Source organism: Sturnira hondurensis, unplaced genomic scaffold, assembly GCF_014824575.4.
Source record: "Sturnira hondurensis isolate 20B ecotype Veracruz unplaced genomic scaffold, ASM1482457v3 Scaffold0000167, whole genome shotgun sequence".
In the NCBI taxonomy this organism is placed as follows: domain Eukaryota; kingdom Metazoa; phylum Chordata; class Mammalia; order Chiroptera; family Phyllostomidae; genus Sturnira; species Sturnira hondurensis.
The window spans coordinates 6127245-6145066 of record NW_028072798.1 but is presented as its reverse complement, the minus strand read 5'-3'; the positions used below and the strand labels follow the sequence as shown (position 1 = coordinate 6145066).

The 17822-nt window shown below is 52.9% G+C and overlaps 2 protein-coding genes across 9 annotated transcripts in view; one reads left to right on the top strand and one right to left on the bottom strand.

Moving 5' to 3' along the window:
• The window catches only part of EZR (ezrin), a 46841-nt gene extending 44004 nt beyond the window's left edge, over positions 1-2837 (top strand). For 2 of the 3 annotated variants that reach the window (XM_037057080.1, XM_037057134.1), the window contains exons 13-14: positions 1442-1693; positions 1872-2036. In XM_037057080.1, the coding sequence (XP_036912975.1) occupies positions 1442-1693; positions 1872-2036 (417 nt within the window). Of the gene's footprint in view, positions 1-1441; positions 1694-1871 lie in introns of all 3 variants that reach the window. The other variant, XM_037057198.1, reaches the window with a different exon arrangement.
• Positions 1-17822, bottom strand: part of SYTL3 (synaptotagmin like 3) — a 94239-nt gene that overhangs the window by 16532 nt on the left and 59885 nt on the right. For 5 of the 6 annotated variants that reach the window (XM_037056721.1, XM_037056650.1, XM_037056927.1 and 2 more), the window contains 7 exons: positions 15699-15877; positions 10754-10856; positions 8613-8783; positions 7342-7447; positions 6398-6503; positions 4735-4940; positions 2530-3786 (listed from right to left, as the gene is read on the bottom strand). In XM_037056721.1, the coding sequence (XP_036912616.1) occupies positions 3677-3786; positions 4735-4940; positions 6398-6503; positions 7342-7447; positions 8613-8783; positions 10754-10856; positions 15699-15877 (981 nt within the window). In that variant the 3' untranslated portion in view covers positions 2530-3676. Of the gene's footprint in view, positions 1-2529; positions 3787-4734; positions 4941-6397; positions 6504-7341; positions 7448-8612; positions 8784-10753; positions 10857-15698; positions 15878-17822 lie in introns of those variants that run through there. The other variant, XM_037056861.1, reaches the window with a different exon arrangement.

Sequence of the window (17822 nt, the reverse complement as noted above, 5' to 3'; positions counted from 1 at the left end):
CGCAAAAGCCTCCAGATTGTGTCGCAATGCTCTGCCGATACTAGTTGTCCTTCTTAGACAGAAATCCCCATGGGAATGGGCTTGCCCCTGTGCACCAGGGAGCACGTTGTTGGATTAGCAGGGGAACAAAGAACCACTGTTCGCTTCCACCCACTGTGCTCTGGCCACCCCGAACTGCTCAGCCCCACCAGGCACCAGCTTCAAATCGGGTTAAGTGGGTGCCCCCAGCAAGGAGCCACTGTGGCCGAGACGAGCCCTCTCTGGTACTCTCCCGACTGCTGGGACACGCACACTGGCACCAGGGAATGACGCGGACGGGGGGTCTCCAGACGTGGGGGAGAGTCTAGGCTCTGCCCCTCATTTGCTGTGTGGCCAGGGTGCACAGCCTCACCAGTCTGAGCCTGGTTTCCTCGTTGAAGCTGGGTATCAGTGCCCCACTGGCGAGGCTGCTCTGAGGGCCCTCGGGGAGGGTCAGTGTATCGTAGCCTTCGTAGTGAGAACCGGCTGCAAGCTGCGTCCTGGAGCCTTTCTTGTTAGGCTTCCGGCCCGTGGGAAAGCGCAGGCCCTGGGAGCTTTGGGTGCAGTGCAGGGTACAGGCCTCAGCCAAGCTGGGGGGTGCTCCTCCCCCCAACCCCTCTCACCTGCCCTTTTCCACGCTTCCCCCTCTGTGGCAGCCCCTTTTGGGGATGCCTGGTACCTCCCCCTCGCTAGTCTTCCCCCGTCCCCGCCCCCACCCCCAACCCAAATTCTGTGCGGAAGATTTCATCCAGTCCTTAGGCTTTTGGAGAAAGTGCTTATTGCAGAGAATTACGTGAAACAAGTTGGTTACAAAACAGGTACAAACCAAGCTCATCTATGGGTCCAGGGCTGCCGCACAGTGGGCGCTGGGTGCAGTGGGAGCAACTCGGTGTATGTACCTGAGAGATTGCTAGAAGGATTGGGGAGGTGGGTGAGAAACTCCCTGCCCACAGTGCTGGGGTTGGGGGGGCAGGAGCTGGGTGAACAGCGGCTGCAGGAGGAAAAGGGTGAAGCCACGCACCAAGACTCGACAGCGGCTCTTTCCGGTAGCCAGAGTAGTTTTTTGTTAATAATTTTCTTTTCTCAAAAAGATGTACAATGAGCATAACTAGAATTATAGACAGAAAAAAAAGTTATGAAACTTAGAAAAATGTCACGCCTCTGGCACAAGTTCCTCTGTGCTTTGGTCACTACTTGGAGGACCAGGAGACGCATACCTGGCCGGGGGCCCTCATTCTGCCTCCGGCGGCACATGTCCTGTGCGGCCTGCCCGCAGAAAGGCAGAGGCTGTAGCGAGAGAGCGGCAAAGCCTTACTGGCAGGGAGAATGGGCTCCTTCGTAAAGAAACGGTGGTTCGCAGGAAGTGGTCCAAACAGGAGGTTCTGTGTGAGACGTTCTCACTGCCTGTTACTTGCTTTTGAAGGCCAAGGAAGCCCAGGATGACCTGGTGAAGACCAAGGAGGAGCTGCACCTGGTGATGACGGCGCCCCCGCCCCCGCCACCCCCCGTGTACGAGCCTGTGGGCTACCACGTCCAGGAGAGCCTGCAGGAGGAGGGTGCAGAGCACACTGGCTACAGTGCCGAGCTGTCCAGCGAGGGCATCCTGGATGACCGCAACGAGGAGAAGCGGGTCACCGAGGCCGAGAAGAACGAGCGTGTGCAGCGGCAGCTGCTGGTGAGGGGCGGGGTGCCGGGGACCCCCACCTTAATTGAGGACTTCCCTGGCTGCCAGGTGGAGCAGGCAGCCTTTGGACAGAGCGGTGGGATGAGCCTCCCACCGGCACCCACTTCTCCCGGGAGGGACGCGGTGGGGGGTGTGCAGCCTGCCTGACCCGTGCTTCTCGTCATTGCAGACTCTGTCCAATGAGCTGTCCCAGGCCAGAGACGAGAGCAAGAGGACCCACAACGACATCATCCACAACGAGAACATGCGGCAAGGCCGGGACAAGTACAAGACGCTGCGGCAGATCCGGCAGGGCAACACCAAGCAGCGCATCGACGAGTTCGAGGCCATGTGAAGGCCAGGCTGAGACTGGGCAGGGGCTGCCTCGAGCCTGGGCTCTGCTGAGGGTCACGCAGACTCCGAACTTGTATTTGTAGCTCTCCAAATCTAGACCCCTCCCCGTACTCTGTCCCTTTAGAGAGAGAGTAGCTGTTTCCATGGGAAAATTCCAGGGCTGGGACCAGTGGAGGCTTCCCTGGTTTATCCTCCCCACAGTATCACTGTGCCAAACGGGCCTGATTTCTGTTGTTGTTGTTATTATTACTGAATCACTTCCGGTCCTGTGCTTGACGCAGGGCTGACTGAATTAAGTAGAGGTGCCTGTGAAGTCTGAGTAACAAATTCCATGCCGGCATGTGCGACACAAGATTCCATATAATTAAAGAAAACCACGTCGTGGCTTCTATTCTGTGCCATACTTTTTCCTGTATTTGAAATTAGCTCAAGTTGATTGATTTGTACTTGATTCTATGAAGGATGCTTTGCTGTATATTTTTGTTTCCTGAGGGTGCACTTGGAGGCTAACGCACTCTCACATGCGTGCACGCAGCGGTTTCCTCCCTTGCCGACAGAACCCTGCGGTCGTTCGGGGCGAACACCGCAGGAGGGCACGCCACTGTTCAACCCACTTTTCTTGGTTTTTTCACAGTTAGAAGGCGACATTGTTGGACTTACCTAATTGAGGATCAGCTTTAGAGTATTTATATATAAGCAACAATATGGGTTTGTAACATTAGTTTAAAAGAGGGAAAGTTTTGTTCTGTATATTTTGTTACCTTTTACAGAATAATAAAAGAAGTACGTATGAAAAACCACAGCACTTGATCTGATCCCGTGTGAGGGCAGCAGGGAAGCTGGCCGGCTGCCGGGCCCACGCCTGTGGAAATGGCCCTTTCACACACTCCGTGTGCCTCGTGTGGAGAAACGGTTCTGCCGGTTCGGTTTTCCATCCACACATCTTGTTTGAAAAGTGCGCACACGCTGTTGATTCCAACGGCAGCCGTGAAGTCCAGTCCCCCACAGGAACCTGCCCTGTCCCTGGGGGGCAGTGAGTGTGTCAGCAGCTCCTGCTCCGCCCACTTGTGCCCTTCCTCACCTGCTCTGCCTTGTCATTTTCGGTGAAGGTGCCGTGTGCAGGTGAATCCCCACTGCAGACGGGAGCGGCAAGGCGCAGCAGTGTGGCTGGCTCCCTGCCAGCTCGATGCTGTCCTGCAGCAATGCCTCGGGGAGCTGGGCGTCCCTCTGGGGGCCCGTAGAACTGACCCACCCACAAGGGGAGTCTGCCCCCAGGTCTCCATGGGGTTGGCTGCCCTGCCTCCAGAAACGTTTGCAGTAGAATGGGAGGGATCAGACACGCGATGGGCTCCTTTTTATTTTCTTGGAAACCACATCACCGGGCCGTAGTTTTCACTGATTGATATTTCATTGGGAGACAGGGGATGACCAACATTTATTGGAAATCGGGCCACTTCCCACATCCCTCAGGTAACAGTGATCACTGCTCTAACTTACACATGCCTAGGGATCTGGAAGAACCTTCCAGCTGCAGGTGGAGACGCATCGCCCTCCAGAGGGCCTTCACTGCCGCGTGGCCACCATTTCTCAGCTGAACCGTGCGCACGCCACTGGGACCCGCCGCTCACCGACACCTGGGCTTCAGTGCAGGACCAGTGTCATGTCTGTCCACAGGTTGGGGCTGGAGAGAACCTTCTGCCACTGACACGTTAACTGTGAGCCTGAGCCAGTGCCGCCAGTGGGGTCTTCCTCTGTGATGTGCGTGAAACAAGTGTTAGGAACACCGGTCCTGGACACCACCCCACCTCTCAGCCCGTTTAATAGGAGGACCAACAAAGACTGCGCAAAGTCTTTTCTCCTTAAGACCATATTAAAACGTCCCCCACTGGTGAGCAGAAGCCTTCCGCCACTCCCAATAAAGTGTGTCCAGAGCAGGACAGCTCAGGCCCCCTCCCCAGGGACTTGGGGCATCAAAAGCCAGAAGTTGTTGGCTTCCCCGTTAGTGAGGAGTGGGCGGGTGGCATGGGCTGGCTCCTAACACTTCACCAAGTGCGGGCATCCCGGATGGGGGCCAGGTTTGCTCAGGAGGAGGGGTCCCTCACCGGGAGGGAGTTTGCTCTGGACACTTAACACAAACGGTAACTTAATAGTGAGTCCTGTTTCCCCGGTCCCCGGTTGGCCTCGGAGGGGAGTGCAGGTGCTTTGTTCGTCACAGTGTTTGGGGGCCACAGCTGGCAGTCGGGAGGGCCGGGGCCCTCGGTCCAACAGGGTTGTCCCCCCCGAAAGGCCTGCTGAGCAGCATGGAGGCATTGCCCTTCCACTCTCCATAAAACCCTTTCTGAACCGCCAGTTGTATTCATTAAGAAGATATTTTCCTTTAGGGAAATAATCCTTTTATGATTCATGCCAGGAACAAAAGCAAACACTGTACCCAGCCCATTTTGAGGCCTCTTAATTTTTTTTCTTTAGCACATCTTAAATAAATCTGATTTAAATTGTTGAAATACTTTGCTGTATTATCGCCCCACGGCACAGTGAGAACTGGCCAGTATCCTCCACTTGGGGCAGGTGGGGCAGCTCAAGGCCAGTTAAACCACCCGCCGAGGGGGGGGGCACGATTTCTCTCACTGGCATTTGTAAGACAGTCTCTGGGGGCCCAGGACGCACTTGAGCCCAATAAACACCTCAAACAGACTTACTGGAACCAAGCCTGGCCTCTCCCAGCAGGCGGTCGCTCACACCAAAGGTGGCCTGGTCCCAGACCGTCAGCTCCAGGCTGGCCTGCCTCAGCTGGGCAGGGCTCACCCCGTGGAAAACAAAGGGATGTTTCCACTGGGGACACGCTTGCTTCTTCAGGACGGGCGACCTCAGCCTCAGCTTTCGCTTGTCCGGCAGAGTGAGACAGCTGCAGAGAGAACAGACGCAAACCCTGGGTGCCTGGCCTGCACAGTCCCCTGCCCTCTCGGGACTTGCTCATCTCTGAGGCTGTTAGTGCTCAGGGGGCTACCTGCGCCACAAAATAAAGACTCCGCCCAGTGAAAGAGCAGGAGACGGGGGATTGGCTGAGTGATCTCAGCTGGGAGGTTCTCAGTTGGGAGCCGAATGCTGCCGCAGGTGCGAGGGTGATTTGGGAATCCGAGGCCCTGTGGTCCTCACTGGAGCCCCGCTCCTGGACTGCCTACCACCAGGTGGCAGCACACTTACTAGACCTGCCACCGGGGACCAGAACGCTGCGCCCCTGTCATCTACCTCATCTTATCCTCAGGAAAATAAATTCAGAGGGGCCAAGTAGCCATACAGATAAATACCGAAGTCAGGACCAACTCGGCTCCATCCCGACTGGTAGGCAGGCCACCATTTTCTCAGGGCAGCACTGACTGGGATTTAGTGATCCTACCCCGTAGGGTGTTCACTTTACTTTTGAGAACAGCACACCTGTAGTGAATAAAAATGAGAGCGAAGCCCGCTGAGTCACCCACCTTACTGCTAACGCCAGGGGAGATGGAAAGCTGAGGAAATACCAGGAGGGACCCAAAAAATATCTCCTGGAGAGCGGACCCTTGGAGTACAGGCTTGCCCCGCTAGGTGAGAGCTCTAGAAACCCATCTGCATCGGTGGACCAGCTGGTGCTGTTGTGAGAGGCTGCGTTTGGCCTCAGAGCTTTTTTTTTTTTGGAAGACTTTCATTGCATTTGCCCATTTCACGATGGGTGGGTGACAAACGCACCTGCCTACACCGTGCTGAGGGCTCAGCAGTATTTGACTGAAAACAGCCTGACCCCCTGTTCCCCACCTTCCCCATTCACCTGATCTCACCCTGAGCAACTTTTCTTAGTTTCCCCTGATGAAAAAGCCCTCAAAGGGAAATATTTTTCCAAGGTGGAAGGGGTGAAACAAAAACCGGCAGAAGCACTAACATTAAGGCATCAAAGTCGACGAGTTCAGGAACTGCCTTGAGCAGCAGAAAAAACATCTCGACAGGTGTGTTACATCAAACGGAGAGTACTTTGAAGGGGACTGACATTTCAACGTATAAGAATAAACATGCAATTTTTCATAAATAAATCCTGGTTTGGTCCCCCCCTCGTATAAACACAACTCTCTCCACAGTCCAGCTGTCGGTAAGCGCTGACTCGCTGCTACAGCAGCACCAGCAAGACCTGGGTTCCAGGTGAGAGTGTGGCCTCCACGAATTCTTGGAGGTCAGAGCCCTTAACACGACACGTTGGGTTTTTGCAGGAAAGCTAAAATGCCACAAGTTTCCAATGACTACACTTCTTGGTGTTTTCTGCAGCCCCAAGGACCATGCCCCGCATGTATCACAGCTGACCAGTAAATAATACTTGATTAAATTAATACCTACCCCTTAACAAATGAGTTTAGGGTACCATCTGACCGCACAGGCAGATCCTTGGCTCCCAGCACCACCAAACAGAGCTGACCGTCACATGATGGCTCCTCTCCTGTTCCTGGAAGCAGAGCCGGCGTTTGAGTCCACCCTCCAGCACGCTGTACCACCCCCCCACCCCCGCCCAGCTGGGAGCTCAGCGAGATGTGTGACGGGAGAGCTCAGACCCTGAGAGAGCAGCCAGGAAGTGGAGCAGGGCCACTACGGAGGCTCTGTGGGACCTGCCCCCGCTCTCGTCCCCCTGAACAGTCAGCGTGGAGAGCTGGGGCAGCAAGCTGCAGGGGGCAGGACCAGCCCACGGACAGGAAGCTCGTGTCTAGGGGGAGCCAGTGGTTGGGGGAAGGGGGCTCACTGCTGGTCTGCCGGTGCAGCGAGCTGTTCCAGTCCGACAAGACATCGCTAAAACACGAGGAATCACACCTTCTCCATGTCTTCACTCCCCACCTCACCTTCCCGCACACCCCACGTCATTGACGTTAGTTAACAAGGACGTGTCACTGGCTGGTTCTCTTGCTGGGCAGCAGCAGCTCACATGAGTGGGAGCCTGGACCTGTTCACACGGAGCCTCGAGGCCTCCATGTCTCCCAAAGAGCCAAGAGGGGCTGCAGCAGGGCAGCCGTCCGAGTCGGCCCCCTGAGAGGCATCGGGCTGGGGGCCTGGGAGCCTTGGAGAGCAGGCAGCATGGCTCGGCCTGTTCCGGGTCATCCAGTTCCCTTCCGGGCCATGGGTTCCGGAGAGCCCGATTCCCAGGCCTGGCTCCATGGCTCTTGGTGGGACCAGTGGGTGGCAGGCAAGAAGTGCTAGGAAACTTGGCCCACCCCTCAGCCCACCTGCACTCCAGGCTTTGGGGACAGGGACCCAGGGACAAACAAACATTTGTGGGGCTGGAGGCCACCTGCCTTCTTGAGCATCCTGGAGCTTGCTGGGCCACGCAGGGAGCACGAGCTTGGCCCGGACCGTGAGTTTGCCTTGGTTCAGAGAATTGCTGTCTTCGTACTTCTCTGCCTGTGGGCCAGAGGCAGAGCTCAGAGGCCGGCATCCCCAGCCCGTGCCCAGCCCTCAGGACCTTCTGGGACTCTCTAGCTGCCCCAGCTCTGTCCATAAACACCCCCTCCCCCACTCACCTCACCCCTGCAAGGCCTCACAGGCCTTGGAGAGCCCTGGGGTGGTTTGGACATGCCCAAGGCAGGCTGCTCGTCCTTCCATTTGTGGGGCCTCACTCCCACCATTGCCACCCTTCGTGTGGGAGAGGCAGCCCAGCCACCCAGCCTCCCACCCCTCCAGACACAGATGGCCTGCCAAGCAAAGGGGCTCCAAGGCCCTGGTACATTCCCATAGGGTTGTGCTAAGAAACCTGGACATGACCTGAGTTTGAAAAGGTAAATAAAACCAAGACCCCCAGGGATTCCACTCAGGTCAGTAATGATTCAAGCTCCTCTCCCATGCCAGGGCCACAGAGGGCGTTGGAAACCGACAGGGTTCCAGGCTCAGTGCCCAGGGCACAGGGGTGGCCCTCCAGTCTGGGGGACTCAGCCCCTCCCCGTTCCCAAATGCCCCCAGAGGACACCTGCCTGCCTACTCAGGTCATTTGTCTCATCACGAGTGATTGTGCCCAAAAGTGAGTGAGAGCAGGGCCCAGAGAGCACAGACCGCCCTCCAGGGGCACTCTCTCTCGCCCATGGGGGGCGGGGGGCATCGGAAGGGCCTCCCTCACTCAGACCCACCAGCACCAGGGAGCAGGCTCCCAGCATGGGTTCCGGAGCATGGAGGCTGCTGCCGCCCCCACCCCGCACAACTCTCTGTGGTCTCCTGGCTGCCCCGAAGCAGGAGGGGGCAGGAGGGGGCCCTTGGTGCCAAATGTGAAAAGACTAACCCCCCCCCCCCACTTCTGGAAACCCACACCAACCCCATGACAACCACACTGCCATGTGTAGGCCACACTGAGGACAGGGCTGCGAGGACTCTCGAACAAACGCGAGCAGGTGGGAGTCCCTGGGCCGCGCCCCACCTGGAGAGCTCAGCAGGGGCCTTTTCTCCCTAGAAAGCTCCTGCCTAAAAGCCTGGCAAGTGCCACCATCGTTTGGGGTCCCAGGTTTCCGGGGAAGGTACTGTCATTTCAGGTCCCTTTGTAAAGTGGGAGTGGGTCGCCCGGTCCCAAACCAGACATCACCTTGGCCCGCAGCGGATGCCAGCGGAAGGCCTGTGTGGTGCTGTCTTCGAAGTCCCACGTGGCCAGAGGGATGATCACTTCTCCAAGAAACACTCTTCGAGCGAGCATGCCCAGGTGCCACACGGACACCTGCAGGCGCCGGGTGGCCAGCTGGGCAGGCTCCACCTGGTACTGCAGAGAGGGGGCAGGGGCGTCAGCCTGGGCCCACCTCCCAGGACGAAGATGTCCTGAGCGGCAAGCACTCTGCTCAGAAAACTAGACGGGACACTCAGGTTCTAGGGCTGTCACTCGACAGCCCCTCCACCCGGAGTGTCACGCTGGCGTCCTGCCCCAGACTGTCCAGACCACCCCCATCCCTGCCCCTCGCCTTGGCCCCGGCTGTCTGGCCCGGCACACTAAACAAGTGGCGATTGGAAATACTGATTTCTGCAGAACTCCAAAAGACTGGTCAGCTTCTCCACCTTCCCGTGTTTTCTGTCTCATAAGCACGTATGTCAAGAGTGTGTTAGAATGTTCTGAATTTAGAACAGACTGGAAACACTGATTCTTTTAAATGTCTCTGGAAGTTTTCCAGGACAAACAAAATATTCACAACACACTGGATAAAAGCAATGTGTAAAATTTTTAGGTGACTTCTCCAAGATTCTGCATCCATTTTAAATAAGCTAAACCTTAAAAATCAATTTGTGTAACTAAAAATTCATCTAAAATGTAGTCCTTCAACTTTATCTTTCATAAAACGTAAAATATGTATCTACCTCTGTTTAGCACAAAATACCTTAATTAAACTTATAGGCAATTTTAGGTACCACCTTAAAATGTGTGAAGGGGACAGAGAGCTTTTAAAATTTTTTTAAATATTTTATTTATTTATTTTTAGAGAGAGGGGAGAAGAGGGAGAAAAAAGGAAGAGAAACATCAATGCATGGTTGCCTCTTGCATGCCCCCTACTGGGGAGCCTGGCCCAAAACCCAGGCACACACTCTGACTGGGAATCAAACCAGTGACCCTTTGGTTTGCAGGCTGGCACTCAATCCACTGAGCTGCACTAGCCAGGGCTCAAAATTCTTTTAGCAGGTCTGTGAGCAAAACCACTTGCTAACAGAGGGGTCCCAGGCCAGCTGCACCTCAGGCCCTGGCCACACCTGCTGAATCACAGTCCACTTTTTTTTAAAATCCCATGAGGATTGCTGCACACACATGCACACACACACACAAACTTTGAGGACTGCTGGTCCACTGTGGGTTCAATAAGCCTCAGGTTCCCCTGAGTAATGAGGGTAAGGGAGGGGTCAGATCCCTAGCTCAGGGGCGTATGTAAAGCACATGGCCACAACAGGGGAAGAGAAAACAGTGGCTGGTGTTATTTAACAAATTGGGCTCTTGTACCAGCAGCCCAGACGAATGCCCCTCCTCAACAAGAGAGCCAAACAAAGCCCTGTCCTTCCCAGTCTTGACCCATGGGGTCCCCGGGCTTCTCCACCCTGACCGAAGGTGTCTCCATGAGTCTGGACAGTCCCTCCAGGCCGGGGCCTCCCACACGTCACCTGCAACCCAGGACATCGACTTCACTGCCCCTCCTCCAACCCAGGGCGAGGTAGCCTCTCCAACTCTCTGCCCGCAACTCCAGATCATAGCTGCTGGCACCGAGGAAGGTGAAAACCCGGAAAAGTCCTCTAGAAAAATTTTTAATAAAATGACTGGGTTTTTCTTCTGAAAACAAGAAAGAAGCTGGGTTTGCCAGATCTGACACTAAAGAAGCACTTTTACAAAGACAGTAGTAACCTGTAGTTTAATCCACAGGGCGACTGCTAGAGAGCACCTCTCGAAGGGCAATAGAAACTCGACAGGACACAGATTTTAAACATTGAGAGGCACCAGGTTCTTTCCATTGTCGTTGTTACCATTTACTTGGAAATCATTAACCGGAAGTCCCGCAGACTCTGCACTTTTCCTGTGCAAAGGCTGACATTTATTTTTTTACCACCTCGCCACTGATTGACAGGGCCCTGCAGAACGTATGAGCACCTGAGCTGATGTCTAACTCACACAGTGTTTGGAAGAAACTGCCGCTGAACTCTGGCCCCGTGCGCCCAGCCCACGGTGGGAAGACAGCACATGGCTGTTCCTCCCGCCAGTACCTTCAAGGTCTCCTGAAAGGTCGGGTCTACCGTGTTCTTCTGGACGCCAGTCTTGCGCTTGCCCTGGGAGGATCTGTCAGGCAGCAGATAGGTCTTCACGTACCTAGCGGCCAAATGCAGACAGGGGGAAGCTTAGGGGGAGCCCAGAGGGAGGAGAACCCTGAGTTTACGCTGGGCATTGACAGAAAGGGCTTGGTGGCCCCCACGGACAGTGAACAATGACATGCTGGGTCCCCCGCTTCTGTTTACACTGTCTTTGGCCATCACCTTCTGGAATGTTCCTGGGGGAGGCGGAGCTGCCTGCTTTCCTCACTCCCCACCCCTGGAATCTGCAAGGCCCGTCACCTACTCCTGGGGAGCGACTGTGGAAGCAGGGGCTCTCGGGGCTCCATGGTAGCAGATTCTTGGGTCTACCAGGACGTAGAGGCCATGTGCCAATTTGTCCTTCCTCCCCTGTCACTGCCAACCAACCCCTCCCCACAAAATAAGTGCAAATGGAAAGTGTATGCCTTACCCTGGCCTCTTCCTTCAGGGGGGCCTCCCTGCCTGTCCTGACTGCTGAGGCCTGGTGTCCCTGAGCCCTCTCCGCTGACCCCGGGGGCGCGGCTCTGCTGGCAGGGGCAGCGTGACAGAGGACATCCCTCCACCAGCACACTGCCTAGCCCCCCACATCCTGTTCTGGGTTGATCCCTCCACTCGGGTCCCAAGACTGCCCTTCCTGGCCCCTGTAGCAGCTTCAGTGGTGGCGATGCCCCTGCTTGCCCAGGCCCTCTCCCCACAGGCTAGGAACGGGCTCAAGTTTCCCAAAGCAAAAAAAAAAAAAAAAAAAAAAAAAGCAGTCACCCTCCCTTGAGCTAGGACCCTCCTGGAGCTCCAGGCTCAGGCCTCTCCTTCCCATCAATCAAAATTCCTGGGAAAGTGCTCGAGGCTCATTGCCACCGATTGCTCCCTGTTCATTACTCTTAACTGATCGGTCATGATCCGATCTCACACATGTGAAACAGGACATATAACATACACCCACATCGCATAAAGGATTAAGAGAAACCACAGACCCAGGCATCTGACTGGCTTCCGTGCCAAGGCGCCTGCCTCCTCCCCACCCCACCGATGGGGTGCTCTCCGCGCTCCCCATCACGGAGCGGAGAACGGGCGCCTCCGAGCGTCACTGCGGAGCCGCTTCTCCCCGAAACTCTGTCCGTGTGTTGCTTCCCACGCCCTGATGGGCTGTTGTTGGTCTACAGACACGCACAGTTTCGTGTCTCCTTGCTGCATGAAGACTTTCATCGACACGTAGTGCCCTTTGTCCTTGGCGACCTAGTTGATCTCACTTTGTCTGGCACTGGTGGGGCCCCCGCGGCTCTTTGCTCTCTGTCCCCATGGAATGGCTTCTGTTGTGTCACCAGGTGCACGGTGAGCCTCTCGCCGGTGACATGTGGCTGGACCCATGGTTTTTATCCATCCTGCCAGTTTCTGTCTTTCGATCGGAGAGCCTAATTCATCTACATGTGAAGTCATCACTGATGAGGCCGCTCTCACTTCTGGCACCTGTTGCTCGTTTCTGTATATCTTACCGCGTCTGTGCTCTCATTTCCAGCACCGTTCTACTCTCGTGTCTCTAGTCAATGATTCCACTGTGAAATATTTAAATTCTTTCCTTTTGTGTATGTCCTATAACTGTGTCCTTTGTCCTTTGTGGTTACCAAGGGGATTGCATTTACTGTCCTAACGTCAGGCACTCTACCTTGAATTTATAGCATTTTAGCTTCAATAAAGTAAAGGCTCGGCTCCTTTTCAGCTCCATCTACAGCTCTCCCCACTGTCGATGCCACACAATGACACTTTATACACTGCGTGACCAGAATCACAAACGAGTTCTTTGAAATGCATTCCTCTCTTAAATTATGCCAAAAACCAAATGTGACATTACGAAGCAAAGTTACAATAATAAGAGACTAACGATTTTTTACCCCACTGGTCCCTTTAATCACAGGAAAAACAAAAAGTGGAACTACATATGGTGCTGTTGCCACAGGAGCACTGGCTGTTACAGTTGCCTGCGTTTGTACCTCATTGAGACCTTTATTTTGGACCAGTGTCCTTTCATTTTCCCCTGAAGGACCTCCGAGTACCCCTCACTGGGCATGTCTAGCAGGGACACAGCCCACCAGCCTCTGTCTGTCTAAGAATGCCTTCATCTCCCCCTCGCTTTTGAAGAACAGTTTTGCTGGATATGGTGTTCTTGGCTGTTGGGCTTTTTCTTTCAGCACTTTGAATATACTGACCTTCTGGTCTGTCAAGTTTCTGACAAGAAATCTGCAGATGATCTTCTTGAGGACTCACTTCCCTCCTGCTGCTTTCAAGATTCTCTCTGTGTTTGTTTTCCAGAAGTTTGTCAACAACGTCTTGGTGTGTGTCTCTCTGAGTTCATCTTACTTGGAGTTCAGCTGGCTTCTCTGATGTGTATAGTCATGCCTCCCATCAAATGTTGGAAGTTTTCTGCTATTTCTTCAAATCTTCTGCCTCTTGCTCCCTCCTTCTGAGACTCTCACATGCCTCTGCTGGTCCACTTGATGGAGCCCTCAGGTCCGTGGGATTCTGTTTGCTTTCCTTCAATTTTTTTTTTGTCTGTTTCAGACTCAATAACTTCCATAGACCTTTCACAAATTCGCCGATCCTTTCTTCCCATCTGCTCATATCTGCCTTCCAACCCCATCAGTGAATTTTTCACCTCAGTTATTTGTGTTTTTCGCTCCAGCATTTCTTTTTGGCTTCTTTTTAGGTTTTCTGTATCTTTATTGATATTTCCGCTTTGCTCATTCATCATTTTCTTGACGTTCTCCACATCTTCTTCTACTTCTATGAACATCTTTAAGACGGTGTTTTAAAGTCTTAGACCTGCCATCAGATCTTCTTTAGGGACTGTCTCTTTTGGTCTGTCATTTCCCTTGGAATGGGCCATACTCTTCTGTTTCTTTGTATGTCTTGTTATTTTGGTTAAATGCTGGACATTTGTGTCTAATAAAGTGTTCACTCTGGAAATCAGAGCCTCCCCCTTCCTCAAGGTTGGCTGATTTTTGTTATTGTTTTGTTTATTGATCCTTGACAAAGATCAGCCTGAGACATAAACTAACGGTCTTCTCAGTTTTTTCTGAGTCGGTAGCTTTTCCTAGGCATACATATTTATTTTCTAATTTTCCTTTTATATGAGGTCTGTCCAGAAGGTATCCAGCCATGTAATATGAAAAGTAAAGACATTTATTGACGAAGATACAAGATATATAAGAAACATTGCACACAGGACAATGACACCTCAGTCCCCTTCAAAGTAGGCACCATGGGACCTCACACAGCCCTCCCAATTGCTATCAGCTATCCAAACGTATTTTCCCAAATCTCATCAAAGGTCTGAAATCTCTTTCTTTTCAAAGGTAATTTTAGTTTTGGGAGAAGCCAGAAGTCACTGAGCACCAAATCTGGGCTGTAGTGGGGCTGAGCCACCTGGGTGATTTGATGTTTGGCCAAAAAACTGCATAAGACGTGATGCGTGAATAGGTGCATTGCGGTGACGAAGATGCCAATCACCAGTTGCCCACAGGTGCAGCCTTCTGAATCATCCAAATAGTTTCCACAGGGGAATATTCAAGCTTAACACACAATTTGATGCAGATTTGTTGTATTACTTGCTCAGTCATTTTGAACGTGACAGCCTCACAGTACACATGCTCGCTCAGTGGCATCTACCTCCCCCACTGACTAGTACAGTGAAGTCGTCATTATGCACGCATGCTCATTCCAGTCCACTCTCCCTGGCTGCCAGGTTACACTGATGTCGTGCAAACTGTTCTTGTTATATTAGCAATGGTTGCACTCTTTCAGGACAGATCGCGTATGAAGTTAATTTTGAATGCCCTAGTCTGGGGTATCTGGCTTCCAAGAAGGAAAAAAACGAAAAAAGGGAGACAAATAAGGACACTGGCCCTTAGAGACCCCTGGAAATTACATGGGCCAAAGGAGGGCCAGGACTGCCACAAAGGACGGAGCTCAGACAATGGCTGTGTGCCTCTCCGTCTCTACCCACTGTAGTCAGAAGCAGCCACCAGCAATGGGCAGAGAGAGCCCTGCTAGCTGGAGCACAGGATCCTTCCGGCCCAGCCCAGCTGCCGCAAGCTGTGTACAAGCTGCTCCGGGACACGTGCACAGCTGCCTCCGGGGGATGGGGGTGCAGGGTCGGTACCTGCTACCGTGCCAATAGCTGAAATGGACCAATATTAGCTCCAATTCACCATGGAAGCCCTCCGCTGCAACCTGCTGCAAGCCTTCACAAGACCCAGAATCGTTACATCAGGAGATTCTGCCAGCGCAGTTATTGGTCTCTGTGGGCAGAGGGATTCCTGATGCCTCCCACCTGTTCTGCCATCTTTCAGAGGCAGAAGTCCACAGAGAGGAAACCCTCAGTGGCTGATACGTAGATAAAAAGTTGTTTAACTTGGTTACTAATCAAGGAAGTGCATGCTAAAATAATGATGCAATGCCATTCATATCTATCGGCTGGAAAAAATTTAATCTGTTTATGGATTGTGTGAGGCAGGATTTTAATTTCATTTTTCCTATATGGAAAGTCAAGCTTTCCAGCACCATGTACTGAAGTTCATCTTTTCTGCAACGGTTTCTAGTAGCCTCCTGATTACGTAAGTTCCTCTTGACAACAGATGCTAAGGCATCTGGACTTTTGATTCTGCTCTGCCAACCTGCTTGTCCAGCTTCACATCAGAAACACATTGTTGGAATCACTGCCACTTCATAATAAATCTTCACGTACGTCTGCTTATTTTACGCCTCTTTTTATTTTTACAATTGTCCTGGTTATTCTTAGACTTTCCATGTAAACTTTAGAGTCAATGTGTCTATCATCTTAAGTCAAAGCTTAGAAAAAGCAACTTACGGATTGCACTTTTTCTTCCTCTCCTCTCCGTATGCAAGGTTCTTACAGGCCTCGACGCAGATTTCTAAAGACCGGGATCTGAAGTCGTATCGAAGGGCCAGCTCTATTTCCCCGGTGACGTCAGCATTGTCAAAATTGCCAATCTCTGTGCAAGCGCTATTAATGCTCACTAAACTTCCCTGGAATGAAAATGACAGATATAATAAACTACTTCACAGTTAATCAATTATTTTGCAGTTCTGATGGCAAGATATCAGATAACCCAAAATGAACTCAGAGCACGCATCCTGACTCACATTAATCGTGTGCTGGCTTGTTCGTTGCCACATACTCTGTGCTAACAAGATGGGGAACCCTTGGAAGGTCTTGTCTTGCCCAGACAGGGTCTCTGCCTAGCAATAAAGGCATACAGTTTTATTCTAAAAAAAAAAAATCTTAGTCATCTCATGAGGATATATTTTATTGGTTTTAGAGAGAGGAGAGAGAGAAAGAGAGAGAAACATCGATCCGTTGCCTCCTTTACATGTCCCGACTGGGACTGAACCTGCAACATTCTGGCATACAGAACGATGCTCCAACCAATGGACCCACCCACCCAGCCAGAGCTGAGCTGGCATTTTTAAAATTTGTAATCGTGGTCCCAAAATAGAGCTTGCTTTAATTTTGCACTGATTTAACTACGTGGGACGTTGCATTGTTCCCCCTATTTATTGCCCATTTGTGTTTCTACTTTGGTCCTAATTAGAGATTTTGTAAGCTTTTTTTTCTTGTTCCTTAGAGAAGGGAAATGCCTCTCCAAGGAGGGCCCCACCTTTGGGCAGAAGCAGTCCCGGGTTATTTGCTTTGTGGGAGTGTCTTAGCCTCACACCAACACTGCCTGGGTCGAAAGGGAACAGGTTAGGATTAAATGCACGGTGAGGTGATTCAGTCTCCTGGTGAGGAATGCTGGGGGTGCACTCGGAGAAGACTGGAGGCAAGAACAGAGGATGGAGACAGGCTCTGAGATGGATCCACACACCCGCACCCCCTCACCTCAGCCTCTTCCTGCCTGACTGGTAAGGCTCTCTAGGTGGACCAGGACGTGGGGTCAGGAAAACCACTCAGTTTAAGAAGTCGGTCGCCCCAGGGCTCTACGAAAAGCCTGGCCTTTGACTCCCGATGTAACGCTATTTTCCCTCCCAGGGAATGATAGTGGCACATGGTAGACTTTAATAAGTCATAGCTATGACCAGGATTGATCCAACCTTTCCACAAATATTTAATGAGTCCCGGGTAAGGAGCAGGCACCGCTCTGGGCGCTTGGGAGTCACAATAGGCGGTTAACAACAGATAAGCCGATTGCATAGCCCGGGTGATAAGAAGATGATTAAACAGGAGCAGGTGAGGACAATGGGAGAGCAGGGGCCTGACCTCCCTGAGAAGGTGACCCTGGAGCAGAGACTTGAAGGAAGGGAGTGAATGAGCTTGGGGCCTGGGAGAGGGAACAGGCACAGAACCTCCCCAAAGCAGGTGTGAGCCTGACAGGGCCGAGGGCCGGCGAGAGGCCAGTGTGGTTGAGGGGGTCAACAGAGGGGAAGTGGGGACAGCTGGGCAGAGCTCGACCCGTCACCCTGTGGGTCGTCTGTGGGGCTGTGTGCTGGTTTCCCGGCACACAGACACAGGACTCTGGCCCACAGGGAGCTGAGGCTCCAGTTTAGCGGGACCCTGGGAAGTTTGGGGACAGCTGCCCCTTGGGTGCCCTCTGAAGGGTGCACCTCTGCAGTCTTATAAAGGCTCTAACTGGCTGGGACCCGAGGGGTCCTTTGTCACCTGGGCAGAGGCAAACGACCTGGGATCTTATAAGAGCTTCCCCAAGGCGGCCCCTATGGTCTCCCCATCTCACACCCACTGTAGGCTTCAACCCTAGGAGAGAATGTTCTAGAGCGACCCTTGCCTCCCTGTCCCTCAGCACCTTGATCCTTCTGAGTTATTCTCAAGTATAAACAACGCCTCGTCCTGAAGAAAGATACCAAGCCACCTTCCAGCACACGTTCCCAGAGATACCCCTGCAGGGCCACCCCAGACCCACAGCCTTAGAGCACCCCGGGAAGCCTCCCGGGATGTGTGGGCCACTGGGAAGAGGGC